The sequence below is a fragment of the Procambarus clarkii genome, chromosome 4, assembly GCF_040958095.1.
Source record: "Procambarus clarkii isolate CNS0578487 chromosome 4, FALCON_Pclarkii_2.0, whole genome shotgun sequence".
Classification (NCBI taxonomy): Eukaryota; Metazoa; Arthropoda; class Malacostraca; order Decapoda; family Cambaridae; genus Procambarus; species Procambarus clarkii.
Window position 1 is genome coordinate 30,774,199 of NC_091153.1, and position 16,279 is coordinate 30,790,477.

The 16,279-nt window shown below is 39.7% G+C and overlaps 1 protein-coding gene across 1 annotated transcript in view; it reads right to left on the reverse strand.

Annotated features, from left to right (window-relative positions):
- The window catches only part of LOC123749412 (probable glutamate receptor), a 79,350-nt gene that overhangs the window by 5,680 nt on the left and 57,391 nt on the right, over positions 1-16,279 (reverse strand). Inside the window, exon 10 of the mRNA XM_069335570.1 lies at positions 207-387. Coding sequence (XP_069191671.1) covers positions 207-387 — 181 coding nt within the window. The remainder of the gene's footprint in view (positions 1-206; positions 388-16,279) is intronic.

Below are 16,279 nucleotides of genomic sequence, written 5' to 3' on the forward strand. Positions count from 1 at the left end.
TCTCTCTCTCTCTCTCTCTCTCTCTCTCTCTCTCTCTCTCTCTCTGTCTCTCTCTCTCTCTCTCTCTCTCTCTCTCTCTCTCTCTCTCTCTCTCTCTCTCTCTCTCTCTCTCTCTCTCTCTCTCTCTCTCTCTCTCTGTAAATATGTACTGAAAAGTCATTCACATTTCTTAATAACACAGAAAATGATAACACATTATAAATTACCTGAAACTGTGAAATCTCTAGAAATGTAAATCTTTAAGCCAAAATCAGGCTCCATGAGGACGTGGTCACCTCTCCTCACCAATATGTTGATGCTCTCCTCGAACTGCGAGTGAGTTCTGTATATGAGACGACCCTTCTCCTCCAGACCAGCAATCTCTTTGAATATGCCAGACTTGACCTCCTGCAAATGTCGAAGAGGAACTCGTTTCTTCATTTATTTAAACCTCTAAACTGCACTAAACTCAACCCGTTCTCACACAAGACAGCACATATATGACTTAATGCTTAAAGTCAATATGTTGAATATGATTTAGTACATATGTGATATGTTTCCAGTTACCTTTTTTACCAAGGCCCAAACTCTTCCTCACGTACCAATTTACGTCTCACAGTACCCGTCCATCAACGTAGATAGCAGAATAGTCGTGATTGGTTCAATTATAATGAAAATTGTAGTTTTCAGATCCCACATGGGTTGTGAAATTTACCTTCTACAGACTGAGGTAGAAGCTTGCATAAGTGCATGGAGACTTGATGGATTATTTAGGAAATTATATGAATGAGAGAACATTAGGTAAATGGTAAGGCAGAGACAGCACCTTAGACAAAGTTAGATTAAGTTAGGTTAGGCTCAGGCACTGAAAGAGTTATTTTAAGTACTGGCATTGGTCGGGTTCAGGTTTTCAGATATACCACAATCACTTAAGAAGGCCAGGAGTTGTTGGTCACATTTTATTTCATATCTTTTTCCTGTACTTTCCTTCTTCGCAAAAATCGTACCATTCCTAGTGTAGCACTGCTTGATAAGACCAGGTTTTTGTTTGCGAATTTGACGCAGCCTGAAGAGGAGGGATCCACGCTGCTTTGTAAGACACTCATTTATACAGAGGTTGGTTTTTTGCTTAGCAGCTGCTTGTATGAGGTCAAACTTCGCAGAGGGATTTGCAAGTTTGATGAGCATTCTCCTACTGTTACGGGGATTGTTTTTGTCTATCCTAATAGCCGATTTGATTTGAACATTGACATGATCTTTGAATTAATTAGGGTGTTGGCTATGTTACAGCAATTCTCACCTTGTTGTTCATCAGGTAGATCAGTAGAGCTAATTATCAGGGAGTCATGAAGTTGTTGTTGCTCTTGGTCATCTTCGGAAGCCGCCTGGTGAATCTGAAGGAGATTGATCTGTTTTTCCAGCTTTGAAGGAGGTCACTTTGAGCTGAGAGGGTTTCTTCGGCCTGAATCTTACGTATTTGATCCATTGCACCATTTGCAACAGTTTGTATGTTGAGAATTTCTTGGTTGTTTTCGTCGACGATTCAAGGAGGCAGTCTATGATATGTTGTTGTCGGGTGACTGTGGCTTGGAGGGCCGAAATAGCTTCAGATTGCATTTTCACAAGGTTGTGCAGTTTCTGAAGCCATGGATTACTTCTGAGAGGTTTGAAGTTTAGACAGGGAGCCATAGATTGAGTGAATTCTACAGCTAGAGATTCGAGGTGAGTTGAAGGTGGGGAGTGAGGAGGGGGAGCGGATGCTGTGTTTACCAACATCGGCGAGGGTTGCAGCGTTGCCAGTGTTTCATTCAGATCTCTAGGAGTAGTGAACCAGAGCGAGAGGCACCCTACCTTGATTGTTTATGTTTGGGCATGTTTTCGGCGAATAGGTTCTTGGTAGTGTTCTAAAGGTAGATACTTGGTGAATTATAGTAGGGATGGGCGTATAGGGAACACTTGGCAGAAGGGTCGTAGATAGGCAGGCGAAAATTGGTTAATTTTGGTTGATTACTGTTGAGGTTCACTGTGAGTTATGGCATATTAAGTCTCCATGCACTTAACTCGTGCTGGGCAGCAGTTAGGCCATGCAGCGTTGAGTGGAGACGAAATTAACACGAATTTTCAGCAGCAGTGTCGGAGCCGGTGCCACCCGCCAACGTTTCCCGCCTTCCCCACATACACTAAATGATGTTGTTAATAATGAACTAAAAAAAAGTCCACTTATGGATGTTAACCAACAAACTAACACTTAACATAGAAAAGACCTACTACATTCTATTTGGAAGCAAATCTACAAATGCAATTCAGCTTCAGATTGACAATGTAAACATTAGCAATAAAAATGATGGAAAGTTTCTTGGCATATTCCTAGACAAGAGACTCAACTTCAGTACCCACATACAACACATAACTAAGAAAGTCTCTAAAACAGTTGGTATACTCTCCAAAATCAGATATTATGTTCCTAACTCTGCTCTCATCTCTCTATACTATGCACTAATCTATCCCTATCTCAACTATGGTATCTGTGCATGGGGTTCAACCACTGCAAACCACCTCAAGTCCATTATCACCCAGCAAAAATCTGCTATCAGAATAATATCAAATTCTGCTTTCAGACAAACACACAGCCCCCTTGTTTAACACCCTAAACATGCTAAACATAATCTCACTCCACAAATTCTCTTGTGTCAACTACATTTACAAAACCCTATTCTTAAATGCAAATCCTTGTCTGAAAACTTCCTGGACAGATGTAATAGGACCCATTATCACAACACCAGAAATAAATATCTCTTCGATATCCCCAGAGTTAAACTTAATTTGTGTATACACTCTATGCAAATAAAGGGACCCAGTTTATGGAATTCACTCCCTACTGAATTGAAAAGCTGTCCAACTTTTACATCATTCAAAATCAATACTAAAAAGTACCTAATTTCATCTTCATAGTTTTTCTCTTTTGCCTTAAAATTGCACTGTATCTATTGCTACCCAATCTCCCAACCTTTTTGTTCCCAATTTGAACATCTTTACCATTGAGATCATTGCTGTTTTCTTATATGTGCTGCCATTCTATTGTATGGTGTTTATAAATCTTGTTTATCTGTATCTTTTGCTACCCAGTCTCCAATCTTTATGTACCCATTCTGAACATCTTTACCATTGTGATCATTGCTGTCTTATATGTGCTGTCAATCTGCTGTATGGTGTCTATTAATCTTGTTTAAATTACTAATCAAGCTGTCAATGTAATCAATCAGAGCTTTAATATAACAATGTGCTTTAATATACTTATCTCTCTCATCTCATTTTGTATTGTAATGTATCTTTCATTTATCAATTCTGATTGAACTTACCTACTTAATATTATCTGCTAGATTAAGGACCTGCCCGAAACGCTGCGCGTACTAGTGGCTTTACAAGAATGTAATTACTGTACTATCCAATGTATTCTCACAAACCCAATGTACCTTCTTGTATATATATAAATAAATAAATAAATAAATAAATAAATTCTATTGTCCATGCTCTTTGAATATTACAGATCAGCTACATCCTATTGAAGGCTCGTAGTTTTGTTTTGAGAAATATTAGTTGTTCTAAGTAAATTATAATAAGCACTATAAAATTATTACATAGAATAACAGTGCTTCACCAATCAATATTATATACCATAGTTTGCGCTTTAAAAATCGTTAAAGAATGTTTTGTAGGAACGCTAACAGAAAACGATGTTATGTTGGAATGTTTATGGGTAGACTACTGCAAACTTGGGGATCACTTCCACCCACAGGAAGGGTATGGGGTCCAATACCATCCACTGCATGTGTATGGCGTCCCACTACCACCGACAGGATGGGTATGGGGCTCACAACCACCCACAGAATGGGTATGGGGTCCAATACCAACCCACAGGATTGAGTATTGCATCCACTATCACCCACAGGATGGGTATCGGGCTCCAACCACCCACAGAATAAGTATGGGGTCCAATAACACCCACTGGATGTGTATGGCGTCCATTGCCGCCCACAGGTGGAGTATAGGGTCCAGTATCGCCCACAGGATTGGTATATAGGGTCCACTGCCGCCCACCAGGGTCGGTAAAGGGTCCACTACCGCCCACATGGTTGGTAGAGGGTCAACTGCCCTCCCACAGGGTCGGTAGGGGGGTCACTACCGCCTAGAGGGTCGGTATGGGGTCCACTGCCACCCACAGGGTCGGTATGGAGTCCACTGCCAACCACAGGTTCGGTATGGGGTCACTACCGCCCACACGGTGTGTAAGGGGGGTCCAATGCCGCCCACAGGGTCGGCAGGGGGTCCACTACCGCCCACAGGGTCGCTATGAAGTCAACTACCGCCCATAGTGTTTGTATAGTGTCCACTACCGCCCATAGTGTTATATGGGGGTCCACTACCCCTCAAGTGTCGGTATTGGGGGTCCATTACTACACACAGGGTGTGTCTGGGGTCTATTTTTTCCTGTATAGCAGAGGTGGCAATACTGCTTTTCCAATCTCAATTGTTGTTCAATGTAAAATATTTGTTGCTCGACTTGCAACAATTTATATATATATATATATATATATATATATATATATATATATATATATATATATATTTATATATATATATATATATATATATATATATATATATATATAATATATATATATATATATATATATATATACATATATATATATATACATATATATATATATTATATATATATATATATATATATATATATATATATATATATATATATATATTATATATATATATATATATATATATATATATATATATATATATATATATATATATATATATATATATATATATATATATATATATATATATATATATATATATATATATATATATATAATATATATATATATATATATATATATATATATATATATATATATATATTATATATATATATATATATATATATATATATATATGACCGAAAAAGTAAGATTAATAATTCTAACACGAAATTTCTCGATCTTTCTTACGTTTCTTTTCACTGTTGATGGTAATTCAAAAATCAATTCTCCAAAATTCATTTTTATTTCTAGTCTGATGCGGACACTTGAGTGCGTTTCGTAAAACTTATTACATTTTCAAAGACTTTAGTTTACACCACACACACACACAACTTTAACTGAGTAGAGTTAGTGGAAGTTTCGTGGAAGACATCATAAGAAGGAAAGTGAAACGCCATGCAACCTCTGAAGAGACAACTAACACAACACCTATACCCCCTATTAGACTATTTTACAGGAACTTCTTTTCCACAACCAGTAAACGGAGGAAAGGGTCCTGGAAGATAGTGTTAGTAGAAACGTTATCCCTACAGACAAAAATCTGAAGATACAACTGACAATATACTATAAAACCAAAAAAAACGGCCAGCCAACTCATGAGAAACTCTCCAGACACAAAGCAGAACGCTTTAAAAGAGACCAACGTCGTCTATGCCTTCAAATGCCCTCTTGGGGACTGTAAGCCTCAAAAAACTCATTATATAGGCAAGACAACAACATCTCTTTCCAGGCGTTTAACGATGCATAAGCAACAGGGCTCCATTAAGGAACATATAGTCTCTTCCCACAACCAAACCATCACCAGAGAAATCTTAGCAAACAACACAGAAATCATCGATAGATACAGCGATAGCAGGCGGCTTGACATCTACGAGGCACTACACATCAAGAAGTCAACACCAGCAATCAACAGCCAATTAATAATGCACAACTATATTCTACCCACTTCAAGACTCCGCTCCAATATAGAAGCACCAAGAAATATGGCCAATAAAATAGGCCTTCTGCAGTTTACCTACCTTTAATACCCATTGTTTCGTGTCCTGTCTTGTGTTAAAAGTTATTTTCACCTCATCCAAAACTGTTGTAACATGTCATCTCACCCAAATGTAGGTATAAAAACTTGAAGATGTGTAAGCTCTATTCAGTTAAAGTTGTGTGTGTGTGTGTAAACTAAAGTCTTTGAAAATGTAATAAGTTTTACGAAACGCACTCAAGTGTCGCATCAGACTAGAAATAAAATGAATTTTGGAGAATTGATTTTTGAATTACCCATCAACAGTGAAAAGAAACGTAATAAAGATCGAGAAAATTCGCGTTAGAATTATTAATCTTACTTTTCCGGTCATATTTAATAATATATGTCTACAGGAAAGACTGCTACCAAAATATACTAATATATATATATATATATATATATATATATATATATATATATAATATATATATATATATATATATATGTCGTACCTAGTAGCCAGAACTCACTTTTCCGCCTACTATTCAAGGCCCGATTTTGCCTAATAAGCCAAGTTTTCCTGAATTAATATATTTACTATAATTGTTTCTTATGAAATGATAAAGCAACCCTTTTCTCTATGTATGAGGTCAATTTTTTTTTATTGGAGTTAAAATTAACGTAGATATATGACCGAACCTAACCAACCCTACCTAACCTAACCTAACCTATATTTATAGGTAAGGTTAGGTTAGGTAGCCCAAAAAAAGCTAGGTTAGGTTAGGTTAGGTAGGTTAGGTAGACGAAAAAAACATTAATTCATGAAAACTTGGCTTATTAGGCAAATCGGGCCTTGAATAGTAGGCTGAGAAGTGCGTTCTGGCTATTAGGTACGACATATATATATATATATATATATATATATATATATATATATATATATATATATATATATATATATATATATAAATATATATATATATATATATATATATATATATAGTCTATATATATATATATATATATATATATATATATATATATATATATATATATATATATTATATATATATATATATATATATATATATATTATTAAATATGACCGAAAAAGTAAGATTAATAATTCTAACACGAATTTTCTCAATCTTTCGTACATTTCTTTTCACTGTTGGAGGTAAATCAAAAATCAATTCTCCAAAATTCATTTTTATTTCTAGTCTGACGCGACACGAGCGCGTTTCGTAAAACTTATTACATTTTCAAAGACTTTAGTTTACAAATACACAACTGAATAGAACTTACGCATCTCCGATTTTATATCTACATTTGAGTGAGGTGGATGGGGTGAGGTGGCATTAATAGGGTATTAATTTCATAAACACAAGACAGAACAAGAGGTGGCATTAATAGGGTATTAATTTCATCAACACAAGACAGAACACGAAACAATGGGTATTGAATAGAAGTGTTTGTAGAAAGCCTATTGGTCCATATTTCTTGATGCTTCTATATTGGAGCGGAGTCTTGAGGTGGGTAGAATATAGTTGTGCATTAATTGGCTGTTGATTGCAGGTGTTGACTTCTTGATGTGTAGTGCCTCGCAAACGTCAAGCCGCCTGCTATCGCTGTATCTATCGATGATTTCTGTGTTGTTTACTAGGATTTCTCTGGCGATGGTTTGGTTGTGGGAAGAGATTGCGAACAAGCCTGAATGGTCCCCAGGAAAATATGCAACTGGCTTGTTCGCATTTGTGTTCCTCACGTGTGCCCCAAAGAATGAGGTGATTTGGTAAAATGCTATGCCCAAGATTACTATCCGAGTGCCGGCGGTGGGGTGGTTCAAATAGCCTCGGCTATCACCTCATTATGTCCGGTCGTGATGGTCAAGTGGATTAAGGCGTCTTGTACATACCAGTTGCGTTGCTCCTGGGAGTATGGGTTCGAGTAACTTCTGGGGTGTGAGTTTTCAGTTGCATATTGTCCTGGGGACCACTCAGGCTTGTTCGCATTTGTGTTCCTCACGTGTGCCCCAAAGAATGAGGTGATTTGGTAAAATGCTATGCCCAAGATTACTATCCGAGTGCCGGCGGTGGGGTGGTTCAAATAGCCTCGGCTATCACCTCATTATGTCCGGTCGTGATGGTCAAGCGTCTTGTACATACCAGTTGCGTTGCTCCTGGGAGTATGGGTTCGAGTCACTTCTGGGGTGTGAGTTTTCAGTTGCATATTGTCCTGGGCACCATTCAGGCTTGTTCGCATTTGTGTTCCTCACGTGTGCCCCAAAGAATGAGGTGATTTGGTAAAATGCTATGCCCAAGATTACTATCCGAGTGCCGGCGGTGGGGTGGTTCAAATAGCCTCGGCTATCACCTCATTATGTCCGGTCGTGATGGTCAAGCGTCTTGTACATACCAGTTGCGTTGCTCCTGGGAGTATGGGTTCGAGTCACTTCTGGGGTGTGAGTTTTCAGTTGCATATTGTCCTGGGGACCATTCAGGCTTGTTCGCATTTGTGTTCCTCACGTGTGCCCCAAAGAATGAGGTGATTTGGTAAAATGCTATGCCCAAGATTACTATCCGAGTGCCGGCGGTGAGGTGGTTCAAATAGCCTCGTCTATCACCTCATTATGACCGGTCGTGATGGTCAAGTGGATTAAGGCGTCTTGTACATACCAGTTGCGTTGCTCCTGGGAGTATGGGTTCGAGTCACTCCTGGGGTGTGAGTTTTCAGTTGCATATTGTCCTGGGGACCATTCAGGCTTGTTCGCATTTGTGTTCCTCACGTGTGCCCCAAAGAATGAGGTGATTTGGTTATATGCTATGCCCAAGATTACTATCCGAGTGCCGGCGGTGAGGTGGTTCAAATAGCCTCGGCTATCACCTCATTATGTCTGGTCGTGATGGTCAAGTGGATTAAGGCGTCTTGTACATACCAGTTGCGTTGCTCCTGGGAGTATGGGTTCGAGTCACTTCTGGGGTGTGAGTTTTCAGTTATATATATATATATATATATATATATATATATATATATATATATATATATATATATATATATATATATATATATATATATATATATATATATATATATATATATATATATATATTGATACGATAATCTCCTTCAAGAGAGATTTGGCCTGCTCTTTCCTATCATCATGTTACTTCAGTACATCTACAACATCTAGATACTACAAGCAAGTGTAGTACATCTTGAGTAAAATACGTTTCTGCCAAGCACATTCGTATCAGACACTTGCTCTCTACCTCCCCCCTCCACCTTCTTTGATCACCAAACCACCAATTTCAGCCAGCCCGCTTCTGATTGGTGAATCAACGTCTGCACCTCTGCTCTTCAGCGCAGATATATATATATATATATATATATATATATATATATATATATATATATATATATATATATATATATATATATATATATATATATATATATATATATATATATATATATATATATATATATAAATATATATATATATATATATATATATATATATATATATATATATATATATATATATATATATATATATATATATATATATTGTCCAAAGATTGTTAATCTTCACTTGTGGTTTATGCAAGTATAGGCTTATAGCATGGACACGAGTTCTCTCACATTGACAGTGGCTTGATGAAAAACGCAGACTAACCTTACACTTGTCTAGTGCCCTCGGGAGGTGGAGATATTTGAGATGTATATATATCTCGAAGTCTCTACTTCTTTTGTAGGGTCTAATGATGTAGTGGGTTAAAGCGTACTAGTTATGGCAGCTACTGGAAGGTAGTTGTGCTTTCTGGGTTCGAGTCCCACTGGTGGGTGTTGTCCAAAGATTGTTAATCTTCACTTGTGGTTTATGCAAGTATAGGCTTATAGCATGGACTCGAGTTCTCTCACATTGACTGTGGCTTGATGAAAAATGCAGACTAACCTCACACTTGTCTAGTGCCCTTGGGAGGTGGAGATATTTGAGATGTATATTTATCTCGAAGTCTCTACTTCTTTTGTAGGGTTTGATGGTGTAGTGGGTTAAAGCGTACTAGTTATGGCAGCTACTGGAAGGTAGTTGTGCTTTCTGGGTTCGAGTCCCACTGGTGGGTGTTGTCCAAAGATTGTTAATCTTCACTTGTGGTTTATGCAAGTATACTCTTATAGCATGGACACGAGTTCTCTCACATTGACAGTGGCTTGATGAAAAACGCAGACTAACCTCACACTTGTCTAGTGCCCTCGGGAGGTGGAGATATTTGAGATGTATATATATCTCGAAGTCTCTACTTCTTTTGTAGGGTCTGATGGTGTAGTGGGTTAAAGCGTACTAGTTATGGCAGCTACTGGAAGGTAGTTGTGCTTTCTGGGTTCGAGTCCCACTGGTGGGTGTTGTCCAAAGATTGTTAATCTTCACTTTTAGTTTATGCAAGTATAGGCTTATAGCATGGACACGAGTTCTCTAACATTGACAGTGGCTTGATGAAAAACGCAGACTAACCTCACACTTGTCTAGTGCCCTCGGGAGGTAGAGATATTTGAGATGTATATATATCTCGAAGTCTCTACTTCTTTTGTAAGGTCTGATGGTGTAGTGGGTTAAAGCGTACTTGTTATGGCAGCTACTGGAAGGTAGCTGTGCTTTCTGGGTTCGAGTCCCACTGGTGGGTGTTGTCCAAAGATTGTTTATCTTCACTTGTGGTTTATGCAATTATAGGCTTATAGCATGGACACGAGTTCTCTCACATTGACAGTTGCTTGATGAAAAACGCAGACTAACCTCACACTTGTCTAGTGCCCTCGGGAGGTGGAGATATTTGAGATGTATATATATCTCGAAGTCTCTACTTCTTTTGTAGGGTCTGATGGTGTAGTGGGTTAAAGCGTACTAGTTATGGAAGCTACTGGAAGGTAGTTGTGCTTTCTGGGTCGAGTCCCACTGGTGGGTGTTGTCCAAAGATTGTTAATCTTCACTTGTGGTTTATGCAAGTATAGGCTTATAGCATGGACACGAGTTCTCTCACATTGACAGTGGCTTGATGAAAAATGCAGACTAACCTCACACTTGTCTAGTGCCCTCGGGAGGTGGAGATATTTGAGATGTATATATATCTCGAAGTCTCTACTTCTTTTGTAGGGTCTGATGGTGTAGTGGGTTAAAGCATACTAGTTATGGCAGCTACTGGAAGGTAGTTGTGCTTTCTGGGTTCGAGTCCCACTGGTGGGTGTTGTCCAAAGATTGTTAATCTTCACTTTTGGTTTATGCAAGTATAGGCTTATAGCATGGACACGAGTTCTCTCACATTGACAGTGGCTTGATGAAAAACGCAGACTAACCTCACACTTGTCTAGTGCCCTCGGGAGGTGGAGATATTTGAGATGTATATATATCTCGAAGTCTCTACTTCTTTTGTAGGGTCTGATGGTGTAGTGGGTTAAAGCGTACTAGTTATGGCAGCTACTGGAAGGTAGTTGTGCTTTCTGGGTTCGAGTCCCACTGGTGGGTGTTGTCCAAAGATTGTTAATCTTCACTTTTGGTTTATGCAAGTATAGGCTTATAGCATGGACACGAGTTCTCTCACATTGACAGTGGCTTGATGAAAAACGCAGACTAACCTCACACTTGTCTAGTGCCCTCGGGAGGTGGAGATATTTGAGATGTATATATATCTCGAAGTCTCTACTTCTTTTGTAGGGTCTGATGGTGTAGTGGGTTAAAGTGTACTAGTTATGGCAGCTACTGGAAGGTAGTTGTGCTTTCTGGGTTCGAGTCCCACTGGTGGGTGTTGTCCAAAGATTGTTAATCTTCACTTGTGGTTTATGCAATAATAGGCTTATAGCATGGACACGAGTTCTCTCACATTGACAGTGGCTTGATGAAAAACGCAGACTAACCTCACACTTGTCTAGTGCCCTCGGGAGGTGGAGATATTTGAGATGTATATATATCTCGAAGTCTCTACTTCTTTTGTAGGGTCTGATGGTGTAGTGGGTTAAAGCGTACTAGTTATGGCAGCTACTGGAAGGTAGTTGTGCTTTCTGGGTTCGAGTCCCACTGGTGGGTGTTGTCCAAAGATTGTTAATCTTCACTTTTAGTTTATGCAAGTATAGGCTTATAGCATGGACACGAGTTCTCTCACATTGACAGTGGCTTGATGAAAAACGCAGACTAACCTCACACTTGTCTAGTGCCCTCGGGAGGTGGAGATATTTGAGATGTATATATATCTCGAAGTCTCTACTTCTTTTGTAAGGTCTGATGGTGTAGTGGGTTAAAGTGTACTAGTTATGGCAGCTACTGGAAGGTAGTTGTGCTTTCTGGGTTCGAGTCCCACTGGTGGGTGTTGTCCAAAGATTGTTAATCTTCACTTTTAGTTTATGCAAGTATAGGCTTATAGCATGGACACGAGTTCTCTCACATTGACAGTGGCTTGATGAAAAGAAGTCTCTACTTCTTTTGTAAGATCTGATGGTGTAGTGGGTTAAAGTGTACTAGTTATGGCAGCTACTGGAAGGTAGTTGTACTTTCTGGGTTCGAGTCCCACTGGTGGGTGTTGTCCAAAGATTGTTTATCTTCACTTGTGGTTTATGCAATTATAGGCTTATAGCATGGACACGAGTTCTCTCACATTGACAGTTGCTTGATGAAAAACGCAGACTAACCTCACACTTGTCTAGTGCCCTCGGGAGGTGGAGATATTTGAGATGTATATATATCTCGAAGTCTCTACTTCTTTTGTAAGGTCTGATGGTGTAGTGGGTTAAAGCGTACTTGTTATGGCAGCTACTGGAAGGTAGCTGTGCTTTCTGGGTTCGAGTCCCACTGGTGGGTGTTGTCCAAAGATTGTTAATCTTCACTTGTGGTTTATGCAAGTATAGGCTTATAGCATGGACTCGAGTTCTCTCACATTGACTGTGGCTTGATGAAAAATGCAGACTAACCTCACACTTGTCTAGTGCCCTTGGGAGGTGGAGATATTTGAGATGTATATTTATCTCGAAGTCTCTACTTCTTTTGTAGGGTTTGATGGTGTAGTGGGTTAAAGCGTACTAGTTATGGCAGCTACTGGAAGGTAGTTGTGCTTTCTGGGTTCGAGTCCCACTGGTGGGTGTTGTCCAAAGATTGTTAATCTTCACTTGTGGTTTATGCAAGTATACTCTTATAGCATGGACACGAGTTCTCTCACATTGACAGTGGCTTGATGAAAAACGCAGACTAACCTCACACTTGTCTAGTGCCCTCGGGAGGTGGAGATATTTGAGATGTATATATATCTCGAAGTCTCTACTTCTTTTGTAGGGTCTGATGGTGTAGTGGGTTAAAGCGTACTAGTTATGGCAGCTACTGGAAGGTAGTTGTGCTTTCTGGGTTCGAGTCCCACTGGTGGGTGTTGTCCAAAGATTGTTAATCTTCACTTTTAGTTTATGCAAGTATAGGCTTATAGCATGGACACGAGTTCTCTAACATTGACAGTGGCTTGATGAAAAACGCAGACTAACCTCACACTTGTCTAGTGCCCTCGGGAGGTAGAGATATTTGAGATGTATATATATCTCGAAGTCTCTACTTCTTTTGTAAGGTCTGATGGTGTAGTGGGTTAAAGCGTACTTGTTATGGCAGCTACTGGAAGGTAGCTGTGCTTTCTGGGTTCGAGTCCCACTGGTGGGTGTTGTCCAAAGATTGTTTATCTTCACTTGTGGTTTATGCAATTATAGGCTTATAGCATGGACACGAGTTCTCTCACATTGACAGTTGCTTGATGAAAAACGCAGACTAACCTCACACTTGTCTAGTGCCCTCGGGAATTGGAGATATTTGAGATGTATATATATCTCGAAGTCTCTACTTCTTTTGTAGGGTCTGATGGTGTAGTGGGTTAAAGCGTACTAGTTATGGAAGCTACTGGAAGGTAGTTGTGCTTTCTGGGTCGAGTCCCACTGGTGGGTGTTGTCCAAAGATTGTTAATCTTCACTTGTGGTTTATGCAAGTATAGGCTTATAGCATGGACACGAGTTCTCTCACATTGACAGTGGCTTGATGAAAAATGCAGACTAACCTCACACTTGTCTAGTGCCCTCGGGAGGTGGAGATATTTGAGATGTATATATATCTCGAAGTCTCTACTTCTTTTGTAGGGTCTGATGGTGTAGTGGGTTAAAGCATACTAGTTATGGCAGCTACTGGAAGGTAGTTGTGCTTTCTGGGTTCGAGTCCCACTGGTGGGTGTTGTCCAAAGATTGTTAATCTTCACTTTTGGTTTATGCAAGTATAGGCTTATAGCATGGACACGAGTTCTCTCACATTGACAGTGGCTTGATGAAAAACGCAGACTAACCTCACACTTGTCTAGTGCCCTCGGGAGGTGGAGATATTTGAGATGTATATATATCTCGAAGTCTCTACTTCTTTTGTAGGGTCTGATGGTGTAGTGGGTTAAAGCGTACTAGTTATGGCAGCTACTGGAAGGTAGTTGTGCTTTCTGGGTTCGAGTCCCACTGGTGGGTGTTGTCCAAAGATTGTTAATCTTCACTTTTGGTTTATGCAAGTATAGGCTTATAGCATGGACACGAGTTCTCTCACATTGACAGTGGCTTGATGAAAAACGCAGACTAACCTCACACTTGTCTAGTGCCCTCGGGAGGTGGAGATATTTGAGATGTATATATATCTCGAAGTCTCTACTTCTTTTGTAGGGTCTGATGGTGTAGTGGGTTAAAGTGTACTAGTTATGGCAGCTACTGGAAGGTAGTTGTGCTTTCTGGGTTCGAGTCCCACTGGTGGGTGTTGTCCAAAGATTGTTAATCTTCACTTGTGGTTTATGCAATAATAGGCTTATAGCATGGACACGAGTTCTCTCACATTGACAGTGGCTTGATGAAAAACGCAGACTAACCTCACACTTGTCTAGTGCCCTCGGGAGGTGGAGATATTTGAGATGTATATATATCTCGAAGTCTCTACTTCTTTTGTAGGGTCTGATGGTGTAGTGGGTTAAAGCGTACTAGTTATGGCAGCTACTGGAAGGTAGTTGTGCTTTCTGGGTTCGAGTCCCACTGGTGGGTGTTGTCCAAAGATTGTTAATCTTCACTTTTAGTTTATGCAAGTATAGGCTTATAGCATGGACACGAGTTCTCTCACATTGACAGTGGCTTGATGAAAAACGCAGACTAACCTCACACTTGTCTAGTGCCCTCGGGAGGTGGAGATATTTGAGATGTATATATATCTCGAAGTCTCTACTTCTTTTGTAAGGTCTGATGGTGTAGTGGGTTAAAGTGTACTAGTTATGGCAGCTACTGGAAGGTAGTTGTGCTTTCTGGGTTCGAGTCCCACTGGTGGGTGTTGTCCAAAGATTGTTAATCTTCACTTTTAGTTTATGCAAGTATAGGCTTATAGCATGGACACGAGTTCTCTCACATTGACAGTGGCTTGATGAAAAGAAGTCTCTACTTCTTTTGTAAGATCTGATGGTGTAGTGGGTTAAAGTGTACTAGTTATGGCAGCTACTGGAAGGTAGTTGTACTTTCTGGGTTCGAGTCCCACTGGTGGGTGTTGTCCAAAGATTGTTTATCTTCACTTGTGGTTTATGCAATTATAGGCTTATAGCATGGACACGAGTTCTCTCACATTGACAGTTGCTTGATGAAAAACGCAGACTAACCTCACACTTGTCTAGTGCCCTCGGGAGGTGGAGATATTTGAGATGTATATATATCTCGAAGTCTCTACTTCTTTTGTAAGGTCTGATGGTGTAGTGGGTTAAAGCGTACTTGTTATGGCAGCTACTGGAAGGTAGCTGTGCTTTCTGGGTTCGAGTCCCACTGGTGGGTGTTGTCCAAAGATTGTTTATCTTCACTTGTGGTTTATGCATTTATAGGCTTATAGCATGGACACGAGTTCTCTCACATTGACAGTTGCTTGATGAAAAACGCAGACTAACCTCACACTTGTCTAGTGCCCTCGGGAGGTGGAGATATTTGAGATGTATATATATCTCGAAGTCTCTACTTCTTTTGTAGGGTCTGATGGTGTAGTGGGTTAAAGCGTACTAGTTATGGAAGCTACTGGAAGGTAGTTGTGCTTTCTGGGTCGAGTCCCACTGGTGGGTGTTGTCCAAAGATTGTTAATCTTCACTTGTGGTTTATGCAAGTATAGGCTTATAGCATGGACACGAGTTCTCTCACATTGACAGTGGCTTGATGAAAAATGCAGACTAACCTCACACTTGTCTAGTGCCCTCGGGAGGTGGAGATATTTGAGATGTATATATATCTCGAAGTCTCTACTTCTTTTGTAGGGTCTGATGGTGTAGTGGGTTAAAGCATACTAGTTATGGCAGCTACTGGAAGGTAGTTGTGCTTTCTGGGTTCGAGTCCCACTGGTGGGTGTTGTCCAAAGATTGTTAATCTTCACTTTTGGTTTATGCAAGTATAGGCTTATAGCATGGACACGAGTTCTCTCACATTGACAGTGGCTTGATGA